Source organism: Lemur catta, chromosome 7, assembly GCF_020740605.2.
Source record: "Lemur catta isolate mLemCat1 chromosome 7, mLemCat1.pri, whole genome shotgun sequence".
Classification (NCBI taxonomy): Eukaryota; Metazoa; Chordata; class Mammalia; order Primates; family Lemuridae; genus Lemur; species Lemur catta.
Window position 1 is genome coordinate 91365336 of NC_059134.1, and position 25942 is coordinate 91391277.

General features: G+C 38.3%; 1 protein-coding gene across 1 annotated transcript in view; it reads left to right on the forward strand.

Annotated features, from left to right (window-relative positions):
- Window positions 1-25719, forward strand: part of HSD17B12 (hydroxysteroid 17-beta dehydrogenase 12) — a 147127-nt gene extending 121408 nt beyond the window's left edge. The window contains exons 7-11 of the mRNA XM_045557851.1: window positions 2095-2129; window positions 9533-9614; window positions 11197-11262; window positions 24720-24869; window positions 25137-25719. Of these exons, the coding sequence (XP_045413807.1) occupies window positions 2095-2129; window positions 9533-9614; window positions 11197-11262; window positions 24720-24869; window positions 25137-25241 (438 nt within the window). The 3' untranslated portion in view covers window positions 25242-25719. The remainder of the gene's footprint in view (window positions 1-2094; window positions 2130-9532; window positions 9615-11196; window positions 11263-24719; window positions 24870-25136) is intronic.
- Window positions 25720-25942: the final 223 nt, after the last annotated feature.

The window sequence follows — 25942 nt, forward strand, 5'->3', positions numbered from 1 at the left end:
ATCTTAAGAAATATGTAAGCAAATTTGAAGAGTTATTTTATTTAAGAAGAAGAGAAAAGGTGCCTGTTGAAAGCACAAACTCTGAAATCAGCTTTTTCTTTGACTTGGTTCTTAAAGTTGGATTTGAAACCAGGGGGCATATTTTGAATTGGGTCAAGCAAACCTAGAAAGAAGAAAGATAAGACCATGTTGCAAAAACAATAAAATATCAAGGTTATTTGGGCTTTGGCATAGTTTCTGATTGAGTTTGCTTTGGGGATTTTTTTTTTTTCTTTTAAGTCTTAAAATGATTACATTGGTCAGTCTTTATCAACACAAATAGTCAATCGTATTAGTTAGAATATTGGTTTAGCTTCTGTAACAGAGACAAAGTAGTGGGTTAACCAAAATAGAAATTTATTTCCCTCTCAGATAAAAAGCTTGGTATGTAATCAAGGTCTGGCATAGTAGCCCTGCAGTCATTAGAGATCCTGCCCTCCTTCATCTCACTGCTCTGCCACCGTTTGCACGTGGCTTTCATCTTGGGTTCCAAGATGGCTGGTTTGGCTCCTTCCATCACATCCATGTTCTAGCCACCAAGAAGAAGAAAAGATGAAAGAGAAAACATAGATTGTTCCCCCTTTTAAGGTGACGACCAAGAAGTTGCATATGTATTACTTCTCTTCACATCTTATTAGATAGAACGTGGTCATAGAGCTTCATGCAGCTGCATGATGGGTCATAGAAAAAGTGTTTTTATGGGGGGCACTGGGGGTGGGGAAGAGGCCATATGTCCAACTGAAAATCAACTACTATGTATTAAGGAAGGAAGGAATATTGGAGAACAGTTGGCAATCTCTGCCCCATCACTCTATGAAGGTGAGTTTAATATGGAAAAACACACACTTGTATGTAAGAAGGAAGGCGATATGGAATGCTTTAGGCCAAACTCTCTCTTATGGTTTCTCTTTTTTTATCTGGGCTGGAAGATTTGGCCAAATCCAGATACTTCTGTTGAAATGATTTCCCTACACGTTGAAGATACTTCTTTGTTTCGAAGTTGGCAGTGTGTCAGCCTATCTTTTATGCCACAGTGTCCGCTTGAACTCATGTTTTTACTGAAAATAACGTGACAGCTCTGGAGTTGACATCTGGTTTGGATGTCCACATGGCAAAATTTACCTCGGTAAAGTCTGGATGGCATTTTCTTTTTTCAAAATATTTCCAGGAAAAAAAATTCTCTTCTCATCAGAATACTATTTTATTTAATACATAGTATTATTCAAGATAGAAAGATTAAAATTTCTATGCTTGGAATGCATTCAAACCTTATTATTCCAAAACAGCATCTGTTTCTTACGGAACTGATGATATCTAGGAGTCAGGAATTCATGTTCCAACCTCAGTACTTAGCTATAATGTGATCTTGACTAAGCCCATTGGACTTTTCTTGGTTAATAATATCTCAAAACAGAGTTTAGAAGCAGCTTGTCTCATTATATGTATTAGTTAATAATTATGAAGTCCTTAAAAAATATAGGTGTCACTTTTTCATTGTTGGTTACTAGAGATCACAGTAACCTTAATTCTCTTTAAGGATGAGTTTTACTCAAACTAGCTAGACCAGCAAGATAAATGAATGATAAGATACATTTAATATTTACCAACACATCGCTTTATGGTGTTCTTCTAAAGGCTTTTTTTGATTAGAAAAGATTATTTGGGCTCTTGAAATTAGAAAGCTTACCTAGTCTTGGTAGACAGGATATTTCTTGTGATAACATATGTCCTTTTCTGCGAATGCATTTTGGGAGATGTAGATTTCACCCTTCGTTATTTGAAGATCCCTGTGCCAGTATTACATTTCGGACAAGACTAATTTTAGCCAAGTTCACTGAAAGTATTTCGAGTGTTACCTCCAGTAATTTCATCTGATTCCTTTTTATGCACTCTTGACACGGCCACATTATATAGAGTATATAAAATAAACTGCTGTCTGTGCGGGTCGTGAGTGGTTTCGTGATTCTCTTCTTTTTTGTGTGGGTGGATTTTCTTCACCTTTGTCTGTTGCCTGCATCCTCGGCCATCGTGAATGTTTTGTTTTCTCTCTTGCAGATGACACGATTGGTGCTGCCTGGCATGGTAGAAAGGTGAGTCACAGACTTACACACAAACACTGTAAAGGCAGAGCTCATTATTATTTATAGGGAAAATCCTTTCTTTGAAAAATTCACTGAAGTGACTAATGAACCAAGCCTCCATGTCTTAGCCACAGAGGGATGTGCCAGGCGAGTCACACAGTGGAGCATGAGTCATCGGTGGTGGAGGCCTTTTCCACTCGATTCCCTTTTTATTTCCCTCTCTAGGGTTGTAGTGGTTCCTTTAGCTCAGGATTAAAAAGCCTGCCTGAGTCACCGTCACTAACTCAATTGCCTGCTATTCTGAGGGGGCAGATAGAGTTCCTGGGATATTCCCGGGAATACCTTCTTAAAGCTGTATCGTCTCACATCCAAAATCAGTGAAATTTCGTGAAGCAAGACCCCCATCCTCAGGTTTTCAGTTCTTATTGGGAGAATGGATGTGTGAGGAACTTAGGCATGTTATAAAGTGATTACAAGATATCAGACTAATCCTTGGAGGAAAAGGTGATGTCCACTGGTCCCATCTGTGTTCCGGATTGAATTGGGTTCTACTAAGATATGCAGGATGTCTTCATTTGTTATTGAGAAATATGTTGTAGAGTTCTATTTATTTGAAATATAATGAAGTGTAAAATTGTAATTAAGCTCTGTTTCTTCCTTGGGAAAACCTGAATGATATCTAGACCTTCAAAGAAAACCTGCTAACCTGCTGAAAGTTGTGCTTGCATCTTGAACTAGCTTGATGATTTCCAAATTTAGAGTTTCATAGTCATCCTTCATCTGCAAAATAGCTTTGAGTTTGGAAGAGACTCAGAGGAATCACAGTTTTGACAAGGGAAGACCTGAGGGCCCTACTTCTGTTAAGAAACCGCTATGACCAGCTCTAGGCAGGGATTACAGTTTATGTTTATTTAGTACATACTGTGTACCAGGAACTTAGTATGTGTTGACTCATTTATCTTCGATAGCCTCTCACCATTGTACAGATGAGGAAACTGAGGTTTAGGAATCTATTTGTTGAGCATCTACAGAGACTGGTTAAGAAACTGTTTCTCAGCAAGGCTCTTTGTAATTTTGTTTGCACTATTTTGTAGATTTTTTTTTTAATTTCAGCTTATTATGGGGGTACAAAAGTTCAGGTTATATATATTGCCCATGTCCCACCCATCCCCCCGAGTCAGAGCTTCAAGCTATTTTGTAGATTTTAATTGGTTTATTTAGTAACATCGCCCTTTAAAACCTTCAAACTGCTTGATGTTGGTTGATGGTGGGAGTGGGCCTCTGAAGGTAAGATATGGAAATGGCAGTGGTCAAACCAGAACCCTAGAAGATAGCAGAGTTGGGGCAAAGTAGAACCCAGTAGGGATGAAAATTTGGGCCACCACCTTAATTCTAGTTTTGATGACTGCAGGTGACATGGTATTAATTCAGGATAGTACATCCATCCTTTAAAAAAGAAATAGTTAAAAACCACAGAGGTACTGTAAGAGGAATTTTTAATTGTGTTGGTAAAAACCCTATCAAAAGAGATAATAGTTGTGAAATCATTTTGCAGAGCATAAAGTATTGGATTCAAAGAGCAATAGAAATCTAGTACTTTAAATTAATTGAAAATAACCTTCCGTATTTGACATGAAAAAACTGAGGCCCAAAGACATAGAGTACTATGAAGCTACACAGTTAGTAAATAATACAAATGGAAGGAGCTAGGAACTTCACCAGTATCTCTGTCAACCTGGCAGCCATTATTACAGCAAGGGCATTAGACATATGATGCAAAGGAGAGAATCCATTTATTCAACAGACATTCACTGAGAAAAGTTTATCATGGAGCATACAGACAATGAATTGGATCCTTACCTTTTAAGAAAGCAAGTTGATTTTAAGGTGTGGTTGAGGAATGATCTGGTGGAAAGCCATAAGAAGCCATGTACTGAACCTGGCATTGTGGGGTGTACTTGCTAAGAACAAGTAAGAAATGTACGTAGATTTTATAAATCAGTACTTTTAGTTAGGAGAAGAAGGAACATCTATCTGCACTTGAATTAAAGGAGTTACTAGGTGTATTAGTCAGTGGAGGCTAACTGCTGTAACAGACCACTTCCAAATTTCAGTGGCATAACACTATAAAGGTTTATTTCTCCCTCACATCTCTACCTAGTCATTCAGGGCTCTGAGGCTTCTGCCATCTGGGGGCTCTATCATTCTCTAGGGTCTTGGCATTCTCCTCTGCATTCAGCTAGCAGATGAGGGAAGAGAGAGTAAGGATGGTTTTAGGAGAGGTTTCATGGCCCAGCCTGGAAGTGGTGTATGTCCCTTCTGCCCACATTTCATTGTCCTAAGAGTTGTAGCCTCAGTCAGTCAGAGGCTACAGCTAACTGCAAGGGAGGCCAGAAATGTTAGCTGTGTGCCCAACAGGAAAGAAAAACTCCCAAGTTAACAAATCATCTGAAGGCATGCTTTTTTTTAAGAGAGAGTCTCACTCCATCATCCCAAATAGAGTATAGTGGTGTCATCATAGCTCACTGCAACCTCAAACTCCTGGGCTCAATTGATCCTCCTGCCTCAGCCTCCCAAGTAACTGGGACTACAGATGCATGCCACTACACCCAGCTAATTTTTTCTATTTTTGGTAGAGATAGGGTCTTGCTGTTACTCAGGCTGGTCTTGAACTCCTGACCTTAAGCAATCCTCCTGCTTCAGCCTCCCAGAGTGCCGGGATTACAGGCATAAGCCACCACACCCACCCTGAAAGCATTCTTATTTACACGTTATAAGTGGTTTCATGAGAGCCTGCTCTCTATACTGCCCCAAAATGGCATATTTCCTGTGGTTGGTTCCCGTGGGATTGGTATCTCAATTGAGTAACAGCAGAGTCCTTTATAAATATCCTTTGTTGTTGTTTTCCTTTCACTGATTCTACCTCTGATGTATGAGATTTTCCAAACCCTCTAGAACTATAGCCTAGGGCCAACTGACTATCACTAAACAAGCATCTATAATCAAACTAAGGTATTATTACCATAGAAGTAGAAAGTGCATAATTACATTATAGAGGAAATTTGCTCTTTTCACTTCCCTGGAATTATAAACATTGTGTACAGCTGGAGCCAGGAGGTGGTTGCCATAACAACCATGGAAAAGCTAAAAATAGCCTCTTTCATACTGTATTGCTTAAGGTGGAATTATGACATGTTATGGTGTTTTAGGGCAGGTAATTCTCTTTCATGTGCTAAATGTTTGCAAACTTTCTTCAACAAAGCAATATTTGTATAATATAAGTATTTGAATTGCTGATTCTAATTATATACCTAACCCCTGTGTTCTAGGATTCTTTTCTGACATAGAGTTCTATTTTGATATGTTTCTCAGTCTTCTTGAGAGTCTGTTAGAGAACTGTCCATACCAATTTCAGTATTATGTTTAAGCTTTTTTAAAAAAAAAGGGTAATGACCTTCCAAGAGCATGCTTATATACTCCCTAATAAGAAGTGGAAATATGTGAAGAGTTGGGGTGGAGTCTTTTTTGCACATTCTCCTTTGTCTGCCATCAAACTCTGTATACAGTTAGCTGTCTACACTAGGATTATTGACCCTGGGGCTCCAGGTCTTCACAGCAGCATTTATTCCAACCCCCTGCACCACCCCCCCCCCAACCCCTGGTCCCACCCCTTGTCACCTGCAGTGTGGGGCAGTGATGAGGTTCCTGAGGACGGCAGAAATCAGTGACTTGTTGCAAAGATCTATTACTTCCTCTACGACAGTGGTATTTTTATACAGGTGTGGACAAGGGTACTGCAACAGTCTGATGGAATAGTGGAGCATTTATAAAAGAAAGGCTTGGCAATTTTTTTTATCCAGGTGGCAATTAAAGAGTGTCTTACTGGGAATTTCACAGGTCTGAGGAATTCTACCCGAGAGCATAGCTATAGGAAGCTATAAATGCAAGGTACTGAATTTGATAGAACTGGGTGAGTTTGATGTTTGGCTTGTGAGACTAGTAATTACAGAGAATTTGTTTATATGAAAAAGTGCTTTCCTGTCAGCAATTGGTGTTTTCTGCTTTGTTTTTTGCAGTATTTTAGTTTTAATAGATCCTCAATAATTTGTACCACTGAGACACCATTGTGTGGCTGTGAACAAGTAAGCAGTATGATGAATTAAGAATGTTGCATCACGGAAAATATTACTTGTTTATTTGGATATTTGTCATAACAAACTAGGAAATATGCTGAAGTATGAGCAACTGAGTCTTCATTATAGAACTTCAGCAAAAATTTCTAATGTACTTTTCAATCTTAGAATTGTTCCCAAGTCCCCAGAAAATGAGAGATTAACCAGGGTTTGGTTTTATGTTTGTTTCTGTGTGCAATTAAGCACAGCCCGTTTTGTCCTTCTGCTTGATATAACAGAGTTGTCAGGAATCTGGCTGTGCCATGGAAACTGGTTTGACGTCACTAATTCTGCTTAGATGGAGGATTAGAGCTAGACAATGCGGTTGATTTTAAAGGCGAGTCCTTTGTGCCTCACAGTCCCAAATGTTCAGCCCTATTTCTACATAAAGAGTAGATACTGTATACAGTACAAGGATTAAGACAGGTTAGACTAGTGTGTTATTTATGATTCAGAGAAAACTAAGTTGAATATTATTATCCTTGGAAAGAAAGAGCAGGAGATTTGTATGCTGTCGTGTGTGTGGACGTGGGAGGAAGGTTTTTGCTTGACAAATATGTGTGTTTGATGGTAGGGCAGAGATTTGTAGGGGGGCTATTTTCCCTCTGTCATTTTGGCATAGTTATAAATGCTATCCTTTTATTTACTTAGGTCTAGTACATTCTCACTCTATTCTTTGTTGGTCTTAGATTTGTTTGAATGCATTTTAGAGTGCAAATACTGTGTTTGCATAAAGTACCCTAAAATTCTGACTTTTCACTAATTCAAAGTAGCTGTACCCCCTAGAAATCAGGGTAGAATACTTGAGAAACAAAGATCGTAGGTTGTCTCAAGGAGCATGACTGCATTTAAGTGTGACATATTGGATTATTGTTCTGTATTATTTTTGAAAATGGGAAAGAAGCCTTTATTATCTTTTCCTGTATTGATACCATTGCTTTGGTGAGTGAAGTTTTAAGAGTCTGTTTTGATGAGGTCAAGATTTAATTTTTAAAATGTATTTGATAACATTAAACTTTAACTTTTAAAGACTTCTAAATTGCATTCGTTTGTGAGAATGAAATAAAAAATGTAAGATTTTCGTTCAAGGGCACATATAACCACCCCAACTAATTTGAGTATAACGGAGCATATAATCCACCTGGTAAAACCAGTAATGACAGGCTACAGGTTCAGTAGGAAACATCACCTTCTGCATCTACTTCAAAGTGGCTTTTACTTAACTTGCTCTCATAGAGTGAAGACATAGCAATTCCTGGTTATATGAGAAAGGGTTAAAATAAAACACTACCCACACCTACCAGGATGCTTGGGATGCAGGAGGGGGTTAACTTGTCAGGATTTGGGGTTACTTCTCAGAAAGCATATTGTGTTGCATAAGATACAATAGCTCTCTTTGCTTCCAATTGATTGGTATCTGCTCTCAACTTAAAGGTGATCCATTCCAATATATTGTAAATATATTTCTCTCCCACTTTTATAGACTTATTGAGATATATCTCATATACTATAAAGTCTACCCATTTAAAGTATATACATTAGTGGTTTTTAGTATATTCACAGAGCTGTGCAACTGTCACCACAATCTAATTTTAGAACATTTTCAGCATCCCCAAAAGAATAAGGTACTTTAAACATTATAAATTAATATGGTTTTAAAAGTCTTCTGTAACAAAAGTAGCTTTTATTCCATTTTTATCAAAGGAATTGCTCACAAATATAGATAAAATGAAATAACTAGATATTCATTGCTAATTCACCTTTTCTTAGATTGGGTTCTAACTCCCGATACAAACTGTTACCTTACAATTAAAAAAGAAAAGGCTTTTCTATTTCTGAGAGAGACACAAAAAATACAAGAATGACGTGATTAATCCATTGACTACTTATTTCCAACTTTCTTCAAAACCCTAGTAAAATTTTTTAATTCTAAATTTGATTTCTATCATGAAAATGTAAATGGATTTCGTTGCTTAGGAAAGTATGTATTACTAATAAGGACTTCTGTTTTAAAAAAACAAAAACAACAACTTGTTTCCAGTGACACACATTAAGCCGAGGATCCAGACTTCCCTTTGATGGTTGAAGTGGCATCTCGCCTAGAGGCTGGCAGATGGAGCGGGTGACCTTTGGGGATTATTTCTTTTCAGATTTATGTCTAAAATAACTTAGATGCCATTTAATCATGTTTCCTTCATTATTTTGCATAAAAGGGGTCTACATGGTTCCTTTTTTAATTCTGAAAAAAAATAGGCCTTGGGGAAGTAAATTCAGACAAACAACAATGAGAAACTGGGTTGGAGGAAAGGAATCTAATGTAGAGGAAAGAAGGTGGGTGGGTCAGGTTGCACTAGATGAAGAAGGGGACCCCTCTGAGAAGAATGGATTTGAGGGGAAGGGATGGTAATTCTGACATTCCTAAACTATAATCCCACTCTTACATAACCTATATATGCTTCCTAACAGCTGATATATTAATATTTACAGCATTTCTTTTCTCAATGCAATTTTCATTTACTTGTAGAATAAGAAATTAAGGGTAACTTTCTGACCTTTAAGTTTCAGTCGTCTCTAAAAATTCCAGTAGGAATTGAGCTTTGCCTTTTGGCAAAAGTATACAGTTTGATAAACCATAGAGTTGCTTAGTTTTAGAGTCAATTGTTGGTTTGGTGCCCAGGTATCTACAACCCAGGGAAGGTAGGAGGGCAGGACACAGCCATTCACTCATTGCCAGAAGGTTTTATTGAGTACCCGTTTGTTACATGCTCACTACTGTGCAGAGTGTTTGCTATTATGTCCAGAAGCTTATCGTTTTGTTGAGGGGGAAAAATGTTTATAGACATAGCATGATTAAATACTATAGCAAGATCATCCGTGATGATGTGCTAAAATAAAAGTGCATGCAAGGAATATAACAGTATCTCTAAGTGAAAGGACCAGAAAAGACCTCAGAGGGAAGAGATCAACTTGAGGAGACTGGAGATGTGATCTGGTCACGGCCTGGATTTCTAAGAGTGGGACATAAGCTGATCATAAAGAAGAGCTATTTTTAGTTGATTGAATTATGCCTCATTCACTGACCAGGCAGATCACACACTGATGAAATGCAGGGAGAGACATGTGTTAGAAAAACAGCTGTTATTCTGTTTCAAATAATTATATATTAATATCTCCATCTGTAATTCACAAACAACTGTGTATATTATTTCACTCCTTTTACTTGGTACATTTCCCTTTTAGATCAAAAGGAGTGATTCTGAACATCTCATCTGCCTCTGGCATGCTTCCCATCCCGTTGCTGACTGTCTACTCTGCAACCAAGGTGAGCGATATTCTAGTAAATCCTCTCCATGTAAGGATGAGGAATCATTTTCAGCCTCAGAAATTAACATGGATTTAATTTTCTTGAAGTTATACTCTTGGCAGTTTTCCAGGGGCCTGAGAAGAGAGGGAAAATACCCCACATGAGTTTTAGGAGACCCACAGCTGGAGACATACTGATGCGTGTAAACTTACAAATGGGACCTCAGGATATCACATCCACAGATGGCTTTTTTTAAATTCCCAGTAGTTTACTGATTTTAAAAGTGATACTTGTCCACAGAGAGCTGGCCTAGGTCAGTTAGCTCAGTTGTTTAGACCATGATGTTAATGACTAAGTTTAGAGATTTGATAGATAAATGAATCCACTTCACACAGCATAGAAGTAAGGCATCCAGTCAGCACATAAGTGTACAACAGTAGGCACAAGATAGACTAGGTGAGAGTGTGAATATTTTGCCACATTAGCCAGAATTCATAGGTATTCATTGTTGCTTTGGGGGTGAGACAAGGATTTTCCAGAACTCTTGGTAAGATGTCATAATTTCATACAACATTACCATTCATCTCTTCACATTACTACTAGGAATATAATTTAGAATGCATCTCCTACTGCCTGCAGGTCAGGAGCATCATCTTCAGATACACTGTTGAAGTGTGGGACTACATCTCTGAAGGGAAAATGACCATTTAGATGTTTAAAGCTTTTAGGGAAAAATAAGCAAAGTATAATGTACAGTAAGAATGTGCACTATGTCAGGGAAGGAAAAGAGCAAAACATCTGCCTTCTTTTTCACTTGAAAAAACAGTTACTACTATCTTTTGAAAAAACTTGGCACCACCCCCCAACCCCTGCAATCTACTTGCTTTCTGTATCTCTGGCACATACTGTAGGCATGTTTAAAATGGATGCCATGTCTCTTGAAGGGATTGGTGAATTCCAACTTATCTGTTCTGCTCCATGGACACAAGACTATTACTAATCAGGACCCTTATAGAGTCATTATTGATACTTTGCATTTCAAGCCTGAGGTTGAGTCCACATTTGAAGAATGGCACACTATATTTTACACATAGATTTAAGGTTGTGTTATCAGAAGAAAATGGCCTGTCACATTCATCTCTACATTTCTTGGATCCTGCCATCCCAAAACATCAAGAGAATGCTTGCTCTTTTCATTTTAGCAACAACAAAATCCCCATAGAACAGAGTTTAACAGAATTCATATTGTTTCTGTTTGAGTGGCAAGTAGAGAGAAGAAATGCATCCTTTATTATATAACATAAAAAATTTTTTGTGTAATTTTTTGGGGAGAAAAAAGGATAAGAAGAGCCTCTTCCAGCTAAATCAAAATTTGATGTGGATATTATGTTTGGTAATATGATACTTCATTTATTGGCAGATTAAAAACAACTTGAGGTTTTGATGTTTTTTTAAGGTCTCTTCTGTATGTGAAATGAAAAAGAATGATTAGAAATGATAGTGTTAAATGGCTAGTTTATTATTTTTTGTTTCCATGGCTACAAATCAAGCAGATTGATGTAATGTGTGTGTTTTCTTCTCACTCCCACCACCCTCCCAGGCTTTTGTAGATTTCTTCTCTCAGTGCCTCCACGAGGAGTATAGGAGCAAGGGCATCTTTGTGCAGGTGAGTGGAGTTTGTTTCAGTTAAGTATCCCTGTTTTTGTGTGGTTTCCAGAGCAACTGTTGCTGTCTTGGCAACGAAAGAAAGTCACATTTCTAAGTAAGTGAATGTGACGTTAGTACATCATTAAAGACATGGTTTCTTTTTCTTTTTTGCACTCAAGTCTAGATTTTAAAAAATTATTCTCTAGAATTTTTAGGTAGGGATATCTAAAATAGAACTATATGCATTATAAATAGCTACAGCATAATTATTTTAAGTTCTTATGGTTTTATTTTAAGAAACTGAGACCATCAACATCTCTCTTTTTTTAAAATTGTGGTAAAATATACATAACATAAAATCCCACCATTTTAGTCATTTTTAAGTATACAGTTCGGGGGGACATTAAGTACATTCACAGTGTTGTACAATCTTTGCCGCTGTTCATCTCCAGAGCTTTTTTCATCTTCCAGAACTGCAACTCTGCACCCATTAAACACTAACTGCTATTTCCCCCTCCCCCTAGCCCCTGGCAATCACTATTCCATTTTCTATGAATTTGACTACTCTTATGCCTCAAATGAGTGGAATCATACAAATAATTTGACCTTTTGTGAATGGCTTATTTCACTTAGCATGTTTTTAAGGTTCATCCATGTTGAAGCATGTGTCAGAATTTTCTTCCCTTTCAAGGCCAAATAAAATTCCAGCGTGTGTATGTGTGTTCCACATTTTGTTTATCCGCTCGTCTCAACATTTGAGTTGCTTCTACCTGTTGGCTATTGTGAATAATGCTGATATAAACATGGATGTACAAATATCTTTTTGAGACCCTATTTTCAAGTCTTTTGGATATGTACACCGAAAAAGAATTACGGAATCATATAGAAATTATATTTTAAATTTTTTGAGGAACTGCAAAACTATTTTCCATATCGGCTGCACCATTTTACACTCCCACGGCAGTGCAAGGGTTCCAATTTCTCCACATCCTTACCAACATTTGTTATTTCCTGTTTGTTTGCTTGCTTGTTTTATTATAATAGCCATCCTAATGGGTGTGAAGTGGTATCTCATTGTATCTTTGATTTGCATTTCCCTGATGATTAGTAAGACTGAGCATTTTTTCATGTGCTTACTTGGCCATTCGTATATCGTCATTGAAGAAATGTCTATTTAAGTCCTTTTCCCATATTTTAAATCAGGTTGTTTGTCATTTAGTTGTAGGAGTTCTTTATGGATATTGGCCCCTTATTAAAGATACGATCTGCAAATATTTTCTTCCATTTACAAGTTGCCTTTTCACTCTGGTTGATTGGTGTCTTTTTATGCACAAAGGTTTTGAATGTTGATGTAGTCCAATTTATCTATTTTTTCTTTCATTGCTAATGCTTTTGGTGTCATATCCAAGAAATCTTTTCCAAATCCAATGTCCTAAAGCTTATCGCCTGTTTTCCTCTAAGAGTGTTTTAGTTTTAGCTCTTATGTTTAGGTATTTGATCTATTTTGAGTTAATTTTGAGTGCATTATGTAGCTAGCAGATGCAATGCTGTGAAAATACAATACAAAATATGGGAGGAATGTAAACCTAGCACTCCAGGAGGCTCAGGCAGGAGGATCATTTGAGGTGAGGAGTTTGAGACTAGCCGGAGCAAGAGCAAGACCCTGTCTCTACCAAAAATTAAAAAAAAATTAGCCGGATGTTGTGGTGCACACCTGTAGTCTCAGCTGCTCAGGAGGCTGAGGGCTGAGGCAGGAGGATCACTTGAGCCCAAGAGTTTGAGGTTGCAATGAGCTATGATTATGCCACTGTACTCTACCCAGGGTGACAGGGCGAGGCTCTGTCTCAAAAAAAAAAAAAAATCCAAAAAAACAAAATAGGAGAGGAAGCAAATGTAAGAGTTTTCATGGGTACCTATCTCAAATCAGTTGTTGTTCAACCCAAAGAAATAATAAGCATTGCCATGCTTAGACACATTTTTTAAAATGTCTTGGGAGAAGTTGCATTTCTTATCTCTTTCTGCTCCTGCCCATCACCTGCTCCACCTCTACACATGCCAGGTGTTCACGTGGCTTTCATTCCTGTAAGCCTGGTTTTTCACTTTTTGCACCCTGAAACCCCAAATGTTTCATCAAAATAATAGTGAATATTTGAGTGGATACTTTTTCAGGCACAGTGCTAAGTAAGCACTTTATATGTATCATTTCACTGTATCTTCTAACAGTTCCACAATATAGTGTGATTGTCATCTTTTTTAAGGTTGTGGGAATTGGTGCTTAGAGAGGGTAAGCCACTTACCCATGTTGAACCGGGACTTAAATCCAGGCCTATTTGGCAACAAAGCCTTTGTTCTTAACCACTAGGCTACTTGCTCCAGGCCTGTAGGAGAGTGTTAAACACTTACTGGATCCATCTGTGCTCAGGCAGTGATGGAACCCGAAGGTGCTTGGTTGCTAAGTTCTGTTTTCTCCTTTATATCTGTAGACAGTCAAGGTGGGCCTAAGTATTATCTAGATCTAGCTTTTAAACCTTTTTATTCTGATAGATACTGGTGGGAGTTAAATCACCTCCTGTGAGATCAAATTGTAATGAAAGGAAGAATGAGGTGACTGTTTCTTCCTCTTCCAAGGTCAACTTTAGAGTCTGCTTCCTCTAAACCCCCACCTGAGCTTTCACCCAAGGGACCCTTAGATGCTATAGCCACTTGGTGTTATTCTGACTTGTGGCATCCCATACGTATAGGTTACATATGGGAGAACAAGCTTTTCTAGAATCCTGGATTTTATACTGAACTACTGTACTCTCCTTTTCCCGCTTCCTTGACACCAGTCATTGTAAAGCCAGTAGCTTGAATCTGTTATGTAGAATATGTTGTATTTTGGTAACACGGAAACCAGTAAAGCATTTGTGGGAGGGAAGGTATCAAATCCCCTGCAATTATACCATTTTCTTTCTGATGAATCCATTGTAATCAAGCTATTAATTTAATAATTTATAAACACCTACTGAGACTAGGCAGGAATCCTGAAGCTCCATTGGTGGGAGTGACCAGAAGCTGCAATTGTTTCAATGACACAAGGTAGGTAGCATTAGGCCTTGTGAGCACAGATGGGCGATTTCTGAAATTCTGTTGATAGACAAGTGAGTGTCCTCTCTCATTCCCACAGCTTGTTTCCCTCAAAGATCTTTTCTCCAGATTCTCTGTCAATTAATCGTTATGACTAGAAGCTACTATAAAAACACATTAGCATTTGTAATCTGAAATCTTTTACTGTAATAAATTTTTATTTTTCCCTCATAATGAATTATAAATTATGTAATTTCATTGATCATTGTCTTTCTTCATAGGAGTTCATTCTAGGTTTAAACTTACAATGAATTTTGTGAAAAAATAAAGACTCAAATGTTTGTGAAGGAAAGTGCAGTTGTCATTCTCTGTGGACACATACCAGAAGCAGATAGAAAGAGAACCTCATATTCATTCTGATCAAAAGGGCAAAAAAAACTTGATCAAATAAAGCTCAGTATTAGAAATGATTGGTTTATGCTAACAAATTTTTGGGGCTAGGAATATTTATCAGCTGACTCCTTTCTATTCCATCCCACATACCTTTCCTGGGTAATCTTGTTAAAATACAAATCAGGTAATGTTGCTTTCCTTCATAATCCTCCAGTAGCTGCCCATAAGGTTTAGAATTAAATTCAGACTCCATGAGGCCATCTCCTCTCTTGCCACTCCGTCACCCTCCCCTGTCTCCAGGCCAGAGTGGACATTATGTGTCCAGTACGTGCTCTGTCCTGTGAAGTATAGCATCCACGACTGGCTCCTCTGCTGGCATCCCTTTCCTCACTTCTCTGTGAATCTGCCTGCCGTGTTTCCTCCCAGCCACGTCTGCACCTGAGCCTTATGATCCTGTCCATCTTTCAGGGCTAAGGCCACCATTCACCGGCCCTGGGAAATGTTCTCTCAGCACCTTGGCACATTTGGTTACGCCTTTCCGTCTGTTCTCGCTATATTATGTACTCGCTATATTATATACTTCTGCTTGCTACTCTCAGGCCTTTCCTTCTCTCCCCCTCCTCCGTGTATTCTTGAGCACAGGGCCATTTATCATGTTTGTCTCTGTGCTGTTAATGGCACGTGTCATTCATAGCACACTGGAGACCTGCCTTTTGCATGACATCACTGAGGATTCTGGTGGTGCATGGTCATGCTTTGTGGTACACAGGCTGTTTCAACTTCTTCTGTTGCTTCCAGATGCTCATGGTCTTGAATTTTCAACCTCTATATCTAAATGGCTTCTAGACTAATGCTGTGTGATCAAGTTTAATTTTTTTTATCATCTTTGGAAGGAAAGCTATCTTTTTAGGTCTACCTCCATGTGAATGTACCTCAGATCACTCTTTTCAGGGAGGAAGAGAGTATATTTTTCAAGTTCTAGATTGTTTTACATTACTTCCTTCATTAATATTTTTCCTTTTCTTTTCTCTACCCATCTTTCCCTAAACTTCTTTCTTTTTAATTTTATGAGGGCATTTAAAATTCCCTTCAAGAATTCAGATTTGCCATTATATAAGTATTTCCTAGAAATGCAATGAACAGTAGCAACAAGTTGATATATTAGTAAATTCCCTGGGGGTGAATTATGGGCCTGATAGACTCTGTCTATTGATTTTGAATAGAGGGTAAGAAGCCCATTCTTGAACGAACCTTATCAAAACTGTGCTTTGTTGATGAGGATGGTTTGTTCTCATTATTACCTTATAATTAAAGCCCAGTCAAAAGAAAACTATGCTTAAATCTTTCAAAGAGCAAAGTAATCAGGCTGGCTGGGTAGTGAGCCCTACTCCAGGACTCCTTCTGTCTGCCCTGTACTGACTAGCAATTAATACTGAGAAAGTATGAAGCAGCTCAGACTAAGACTAAATCCTAAAACTATACCTCTTGAACTCTTAGTCTGCAAAACTCTCAAGCCTTCTTGATTTAAAAAAAAAAATTATTTGGAAATAATTTCAAATCTTATAGAAAGTTACAAGAATGAAATTATTACAGAGAATACTCTAGTACCCTTTGCTTAGAATCACTTATTGTTAACATTTTACCATATTTGTCTTATTTTGGGGTAGTAAGTTGCATACATCACGGTCCTTTACCTCTAAATACTGGAGTGTATATTTCCGAAGAATGAAGATATTCTTGTGTATAACCACAAGACAGTTACCAACTCAGATTTAACATTGACATAGTATTTTTATCTAATATATGATCTGTGCCCAATTTTTGACCCTATGATATTCTTTATAGAATTTTTTGTATTTCAGTCAAGAATTCAGCCTAGGATCAGTTATTACATTTAGTTGTTCTGTCTCTTTAGTTTCCTTTGATCTGGAATATATCCACAACCTTTCTTTGTCTTTTAAGACATTGACATTTTTGAAGAGCACAGTACTCCCCCGCTCTTTTTAATTATACATTTATCTTGTGGGGTTTATCTGATGCTTCTTCATGGTGAGGTTCAGGTTATGTTTTCCTGGCCAAAATGTTACATACATCGTGTTTTGTCCTTCTCAGAGCATCACACTGGGAGACACATAGATCCGTCTGCCCTCATCGGTGGTTGATTCTGGCTCTCCAGTCCAGGTGCTACCCAGTTTCTCTGTATAGTTACTCTTGTCCCCCTGCACTAATAAGCAGTCTGTTAGGAGACACTGAGGCCATGCACATATCCTGCTCCCTGTCATCATGTCCCCTAGATTTAGCATCCAGTGGTGTCTCCTCACAAACCTGCCTTATAAAGAGATTTCTGATGCTAAAGAATTCATGACATTCTTGTCTTGATATGTAGTTATTTCAAAGTCATTTAGTCATTGCCTGGATATTTAGTCATTTCAAAGCAAAAAGTTGCAGCTAAAGTGTGATCAGTTTCCTCAATCCAGACTGGTTTTATGCAGACCTCATCAGTCACCAGTGTATGTAGAGGCAATGAGGAAAGGGCACTGAGCCTGGAGTCAGCAGACCAAGATCTGAGTTCTGCTTTCACCATTCAGGTATCATCTGATGTACAGAAAGTTGCTTCATTACTTTGAGCCTTAATCTCCTCTTCTGGCAAATAGGATAAATGATGTGACATATATAAAAACACTGCAAACTGGGAGATGATATGGAAGTGTGAAGAAGGGAGGGAAGAAACTTACATTTATTGGATAACTATGATATGCTCCAAGTTTTCACCTATTTTGTTATCTCACTTGAGATCAATGTTAACCTAGTCCCATTTTATAAATAGGACACTAAGGATCAAGAACAGTCATGTAACTTGCCTGAGGTCAGTTCAGTTTACCAGACAGTTGGGTAAACTTTGCCAGGTGCTTAGCTAGACAGTGAGGAAACAAAGGCAAATAAAACGCAGGCCAGGCATGGTGATTCGTGCCTGTAATCCCAGGGCTTTGGGAGGCCAGGAGTTCGAGACCAGCCAAGAAAGACCCCTATCTCTACAAAAAAATTTAAAAAATTAGCTGGGCTTGGTGGTGTGCATCTGTAGTCCCAGCTACTCAGGAGGCTAAAACAGAAAGATCACTTGAGCCCAGGAGTTTGTGGCTGCAGTGAGCTATGATTGTGCCATTGCACTGTAGCCTGGGCAACAGAAGGAGACCCTGCCCCTTAAAAAAAAAAATACACAGTCTGTGTCCTCTCTGCATGCACATAGAGAGAAGACAGATGTTTAAATACATTATACGAACAGTAAGTCCAAAACTAGAGGTCTACATCATGTTCCACATTTCTTCTGTCAAGAAATATCTAGAAGGTACCTAATAGTCTGGCAATTGAGGATACCATGGCATAAAAGATAGAGTGCTTGCTGTGGTTGAATTTACATTTAGTGGGAGAGAGGTAGACAGTAAACAAATATGTGCATAAGATGATTTTATACACTAATAACTGCTAAAGAAAGTAAAGGAAGGTGATATGTTCAAGAATGTGGGGAAGCGTAGGGGATGCACCAGTCTGGGTTTGTGACTTGGATTTGATTAACGCCAAGGCCTGTGCTCTGCCTGCGGTGCCATCCTGCGTCTCACAGAGCTGTGGCTGTGTGCCGTGCAGTCATCCTCCTTTGGCCTGGCGAGCCAGGTGTCTGGAAATGCTGTCAACAAGGAGGTAATTTGCCAACCGAAACCATCCTCTAGGGTTTACTTACCTGACTGTACCAGAGGCAGGGTGGGGATGCAGGTGGAGCCACCTAGACCCAGCGAGGGCAGCAGTAGGTTTCAGCTGCCCTGAGATGAAGTGGGTTTTCTCATTCTTAGCACGAGATTACAATACTCCATCTAAACTTGAACTTGCCATCATGAAGAAATCTTTTGGGCCCCATTCCCTTAAGTTGCTGCCTTCCAGTACTTTTGTCTTCTTTGGTGATGAGAGTTGGTGGTTTTGTTACTTCAGTTGTAGTTTTTAATCAGAATGGATTTGGGTTAATCTATGAAATTTAGAAAACAAATAGGAAAAACAGAGAAAACAAAACTCAATTTTTGTTTATTGGAGGAAGGTATTCCTGTTTTATCTTTTGTTACAATATGTTATTACTTAGAGTGATCATATAGCTCTATTGGGTTTCAAAGAGCTAGAAAGGTAAGTATCGAGAAATGGCAACTGGGAATGAAAATACAAGTCTCTATCCATTCTTCTTGTTAATTGCCAATGAAAATAAAAGGAGGTAACAGAATGTGTCTTAAGGGTAAGTGGAATCTAAATAGGGAGAACTAAAGCAATATAAAGATTTTCACTGGAAATATTCATTTCTGGTCAACTGCACCAACTTTGAGAAATGCCTTAAGAATAGTAAAATTAGTCCTGTTGGGATAATTGGACTTTGACCCCTTCCAACCAGGTGAATCTACATTTTTCTCAGTGATAATATCTTTTTTCTTGGCCCTTTACAGCAGTGTAAGATCTAAAAACATAAGAGGTCCCTCCAAACCATTAAATCTGTGTCCAGAAGTACTAAACTATCCAGATGGTTAGAGATTCTCTATGGAAAATGGCGTTCTTACACCTTTTACAGAATATAAAAATTCAGCCAAGTTCTTCTTGCCAAATTCATTCTGAAAATACAAATGCTAGAAAACTTAGAAAGTAATTGCTAATATATACTAGAGTTCAAACTCTACACTCTTTAACTGACAGTATTTTATTTAATTCTCATAATAGTACAGTAAGGAAGATGCTGTATCCCCTAATTGCAGAGGAAGACACTAAGGCTCAGTCATTGAGTATTTTGCTTAAGATCACACAACTAGTAAGTGGTCAAGCTGGAACTTGAATCCTAGTTGGTCTGATTTCAACCAATGCTGATTTTTCCCCCTATTATCCTATCTATACCTATTTTTTCACATCCCAGATTCAATCCTTCAGGAAGTACTCCTGACTTTAGTTAATTCTTGAAGCACATCCACTATCTGACCACTTCTCATGACCTCCACTGCTGCCACTGTGGTCTGAGCCACCATTACAGCTTGTCCTGGACATTTTGCAGTATCTCCCCTTTTGGCATCCCTACATCCTGGCTTATAGCTCCTCCAGTCTACTTACAGCAGCCAAAGTGGTCTTTTTAAAACAAAATCTTGTTATTTCACCCCTCTGCTAAAAATTCTTCCATGGCTTCTCATCTCTTCCAGAGTGAAACCATGGGTTCTTATGACCCACAATGTGCTAATTTCAAACTTTCATGTTATCTTGCCCCCCTCCCCACCCCACTACTTCTGTGGCCTCCTTGCAGTTCTGGAAACACCCTGAGCACACTCTCACCTCAGGGCCTTTGCACTTGCTGCTCCTTTAGTCCAAACGGCTCTTCCCCCAGATATCCTTTTGGCTAACTCCTTCTCCTCATTCAGAGCTTTCCTTCTGTGTCACCACATCAGAGAGGCCTTTCTTGATCAACCCAACTACAGCAGCAGCCTCTGTCACCTCTGTTTTTTATCCAGGTTTATTTTTCTTCTTCCTTTTTGTCATTACCTGCCAATTTTGTATGCATTTTTAATTATTTGTTTGTGGCCTCTGTGCCCATACTAAAATGTTAGCTCTGTAAGATTAGAGACTCTGTTTTTATTCATAGCTGTATTCCCAGTTCCTAAGACGTTCTACCTGGTACTCAGGAAATAATTTGTTGTTGAGTGAATGCTTTTTGTAAGATTATACTGTTCTTCCTTTGTTTCTTGAATGTTAACATATAAATTCCACATGTTTGGAGTTAGGTCATTTATAGGATTATCCATCAGCCAGGATTTATCAAGGATCTTCTTTGCGCAGAGCACAATATTTTGAACTCCTTCATTTTGGACTTAGGTGCTAAGATTTATGCCTATTGTTATTATAGGGCATTTTGTCATTGCTATGTAACCAGGGATCTCTGCAACATCAGAGCAATTCGTTTTTCCTAACATTTTCTAGAAAGTCCTGGGGTGTCTACCAATTAGATAATCAAGGGCCTTTTTGTGGAAAATCTCGTTTTAAGGTCTGCAAATAAAGTAACACAAACTCCAAAACTAGAATATATGTATATAATTATTCAGATTTGGGGGAGGATATTAAGTCCTGAATGGTAAATGAATACTCAGATTTAATGAAGTGAAATTTCCCTAATATATCTCACGAGAGCCCTAACCTCTGCCTTAAGAATGTGTTCTGCCTACACTGGTAAATTTAATGCTCATTAAAGGCAGATTACACACCACGTCTAGAATCCCATACTGTACAAATAGATGGAAACCTGGTGTCTTCTGGACCTACATTTTCCCAAATCATTGTTGTGAGTTGTTCTGCTCATTCTTAAATTGAGAAAGTGTGTTTAGTACACAGATGACCACCAGTGAAAGATGCTCTACCATGTGAAGTTCCAAGGTCCATTGTTTGATTCTTGAATATCTACTGTGCAGCTTTGGGCATCCTTCTTTCCACTACTCCATGGAATTGATTCTTGTTCTGACTCAAGACCCCCTAAATGGTTTTATGAAGTCCGGATATCTAAGCAAGATGCTCCAGTGGGTGAGAAAAAGATACCAAGTTGTCTCCAGTGATTTTTCTTTTTTTTAATAGGCTGAGCAAGAACAAAGCACCAACAGCTTTGTTTTATGAACTAATTAATTATTTTCAGTTTGGGATTCTAAATTTGCAGACCAGGACACTTGCCCACATCTCTAGCTGTTTCTAAGCTAGTAACATTTGTAATGGCAACTTGTTGAGCTTGAGCAAACTTTAAAGATTTGTTCTGCCCAAAATGCTTCCTATAAAAGTATGACTGTCTTCTTGACTTCTTTCCCATAATGTTTTCCTGAGTAAGCAGGAGAAATGGATTAATTATCACTTGTTGGGTTTTGTTTAACAGTTTAAGGATGTACGTAGATGACCTTTTGACATGTAAAGTATTTCTTTACTTTTATATAACTTGAAGTATTCCTTTTTAAATTCTTGGCAAGTAGCAAGATCTATAAATTTGCATTTGTTTAAATAGATGATCTTGCTTAAGCTTCAGAGTATCTAAAATTTTCACTTAAACTTTCATATTATCAACTTCCTGGTGTAATTGATTTTCTAGACCATAGCAGTGGAAAAGGGACCCCAATACTTCTTTAGTGCTGTCCATAGTGAAGTGTTCTTTGGCTACTTTATTCAGTAGATTTTCATTGCGTCCCTACTACGTACCAGGTACTGTTCTAAGCAGTGATGGTATAGTGGCAAATAAGATCATGTCTTTATGGTGTTTGTGTTCTAGTGACATTGTCCAGTAATTAGACTTCGTTTTCTGTGCCGTTTTGCCTCCCTCCTGCCACTGCTGCACACATTACTGATGTTTGAACCAGCCAGTTCCCTGAAAACATCATGCTCTTTTATGTCTCCTTTTTTTTTGGCTCCTGCTGTTCTCTTATTTGTTTACCTGGCAAACACTTCCACTTCATTTAAGACTAAGCTCAAAAGCTATTTCATCTCTGCATCTTTCCCATCCTCTGCTAGGCCATGTTAACCCCTTGATTTTAAACCATTTGGAAATAAATACCCTTTGCAGAATAGAATTTACATTTCTTAGCTGGAAAAACATAACTGACTTGGAATTCCTGAGAATATGCCTCTCTTTTCCCCACCCCCAGAGCCAGCGGCTTCTCTAGGCTGCTCACAGTTTAGCTGAATGATGACTTGACTTGTGGCACCATCAAGTGGTTCAGTCAGGTGGTGCAACTTAATTCTCCTGCAAGGTCGAAGAGTCCAATTTATGCCATATAATAATAATGCTTGAACATTAAGGGAGGGAGAAAGGATGGAAGAAAGGAACAAAGAATTGTAATGCAATTGAAAGGTATAATTATCAGACCATCTCTATCTCAAGAAGCTCAAAACTTTATGATACTTAGCAGGCTTGTGATCTAAATATAGAAATGGTTTTTTAATCTTCACATTTTTGTGACCTTTAAACCTGACTCATAGAGATGAGAAATGGTTTGCTTATGTTCCTTCATTATTTGAGACCAGAGTGTATGTGTGTACTCTGTTGTGTTTTGTTTGCTGCTCTGCTTTGCTTTGCTTTGCTGGGTGAACAAACTTTTCCCTACCCATTGTTATAGCCTCAGTAAACTGCGTTTCATACTGTTATGAATCTGAGATCTCTCTTTGGTCTATGCTTTCATACTATGTCCTTGCAGCAAAATGGTTTTAAAATTAAAGACCTTTTGACAAAAAAAATCTTTGCTTACTAAATGAGGGATAAATGTATAGCGATCATTCCAACAAACAGATTTAAAAAACTCCAAGGTTACCTAATCAGAGTTGGCCCAGGTGTTGAAGTATGTCATGGCATCAGTATGCTTAGTATGGGTTTGTGGCTGCAGGGACTGGGAAAGAGAAAGGTGGAAGATGATAGCGGTTAGGCCCTTGAGTTCTTGGTTCTAACTAGCAAGCTGAAGTTTCAGCCCACCTGTCAAGGAGGGTGGGTTGTGTTCCTTGACTCTTACTTGGAGTGGGAAAAATACAAAACACAAAATTACAAAAAGCCACACATACTCATAAAACCCAAAGAGACATGGGAGCACTCTATCTAGGTCTCAGTAGGAAAGAAATGCATTGTATGGAACAGATCTCCATTTTATTTCTGCCTCTAGTAATGAAGTTTTTGATTTTGACCACCATGTGTTGGAACCAATCCTCTTCTTTAATAGAAGTATCGTTGTAATTTATACCCTTTCCTTTCACACATGTGAGATAAACAGAATATATTCACTCTTTGATGAACTACCATGCCCAAGTTATTAACATTTCAGATGACAGAAGGGACCTCTCGTATCATGACTCAGGACTCACTGTAATAGGATTTCCTTATATTCTATGTCAAATCATATCCAAAATATATAGCAAGGCCTTAGAGACTGGTTATTGCTATGATGTCCACACTGGTCTCAAACTCCTAGCCTGAAGGAATCCTCTTGCCTCAGCCTCCCAAAGTGCTGGGATTACAGGAATAAGCCACTGCACCCAGTCTGTTTCCATATTGATATACTGTCTCCCTCTCAAAAAAAAAAAAAAAAAGAGGGAGGTGGTTCTAGCTTATCAGTAGCAAAGCTTATAAAACTCAGAAGCAGAAAGAAATGGTAAGTAACTAGGGAAGAAAACTAGTAGCCCAAGGCTGAGAAAATATCTATTTTAGAAGAACCAAGCTGATAGAACAAGTTTAATTAACCATAAATTATGGAGAAAATTGATATTATCTCTTTAGGAAGATAAAATGTCAAAATTCTACTTGGTGGTTCTGTAGCAATGTTCAGTTTGGTCAGGGTAGAAAGGGTATCCTATCTTGAATCTCTGTTCTCTAGATTTCTATTTAATGTGTTCCTTTTTAAAGTTTCAAAAAGGTATATTTCTGGATTTTTTTTGGTTGTTTGGTTGGTTTTTGAGACAGCTCTGTTGCCCCAGCTAGAGTGTTAATAACATCATCATAGCTCACTGCAACCTCAAACTCCTGGGCTCAGGTGATCTTCCTGCCTCAGCCTCCTGAGTAGCTGGGACTGCAGGCATGTGACACCACACACAGTTAATGTTTTCTATTTTTGGTAGAGATGGGGTCTCACTCTTGCTCAGGCTGGTTTCAAACTCCTGACCTCAAGCGATCTTCCCGCCTTGGCTTCCCAAAGTGCTAGGATTACAGGCATGCGCGACCACACCTGGCCTATTTCTGCTTATTTTTAATACTTTCCGTAATCTCAAATTCTGATTTATTGATAGATTGATTTGTTAGAATTTGTTTTAAGCTATCGTGTGTTCTATCAAGCTAGCTTTAGAGAGGTGCCTCTCTTTTCTTCTCTCTCTCTAAAGATACAAACGTTAGGTTTCCTCAGGATGTTTCTACCACTAAGAACAATCACACACCACTGTGAATTTTGAGTTTGTGGCCTTCCTAATCTGTGGCATGTTTTTTTGGGGGGGGTGTTGCCTTTCTAGTGTGTCCTGCCATACTTCGTAGCCACAAAACTGGCTAAAATCCGGAAGCCAACTTTTGATAAACCCTCTTCGGAGACGTTTGTGAAGTCTGCGATTAAAACAGTAGGCTTGCAATCCCGGACCAATGGATACCTGATCCATGCTCTTATGGTATGTACATTTTTGAGCCCCAAATCAGTACTTTCTGGTTTGGGGTTTTCTTTCCTATTGAGTCACAAAATAGTGTATGATACATTAGCACATATACCTTATCTAGACATACTAACAAGGCATCTGTGTTTTATTTTAAACTGTATACTCAAGAACTTTAAAGTTTACCTATAAATAAAACAGCAATATAATAAAATGTTAAGTCATGCTTCAGTTTAGCCTAAATTATAAGCTTTAATTACATATCTGTCCCTTTTTTTCTCCTAGGGCTCAATATTGTCGATCCTGCCTTCTTGGATCTATTTTAAAATAAACATGGATGTCAACAAGTCCACACGGGCTCGCTATCTGAAGAAGAACAAGAAGAACTAAGCATTGATAACTGCGTTGAGTAACTTGGCCACGTGCTCCAGCCTGTGTGTGTTCACTGCAAAGCACCCCACTGGTCTTTAAAACCTGCAGTTATCTTTTGAATAGTTTCCATACTAACATGGCTAAATATTGTCTTAATTGGGAGGAAAACAGAAGTTGTTTTTAGAAGTTTCTAACATTTATTCTGGCTACTACTAGGAGTAATTTTGAAGTTCAATACAAATGCTCATATCAAATGAATATAGCACTAATATTACCAAAAACACTTAATAGGAAGGAAGATGATGATAGCAAATCACGGAATGGTAGAGTCCAACATAAAACTCAACAGTTTTATCTGTTCCAAAATGCCATTGATCATTGTTGTATTTTCTCTGAAACTGATTATAAAAAGTAATGTATAGATATTCTTTTTTGTTTATAACACTTTGAGGGAATGAAGATTTTTTTTTTTTTTTTGAAACAGAGTCTCGCTCTGTTGCCCGGGCTAGAGTGAGTGCCGTGGCATCAGCCTGGCTCACAGCAACCTCAGGCTCCTGGGCTTAAGCGATCCTACTGCCTCAGCCTCCCGAGTAGCTGGGACTACAGGCATGAGCCACCATGCCCGGCTAATTTTTTGTATATATATTTTTAATTGGCCAGATAATTTCTTTCTATTTTTAGTAGAGACGGGGTCTCACTCTTGCTCAGGCTGGTCTCGA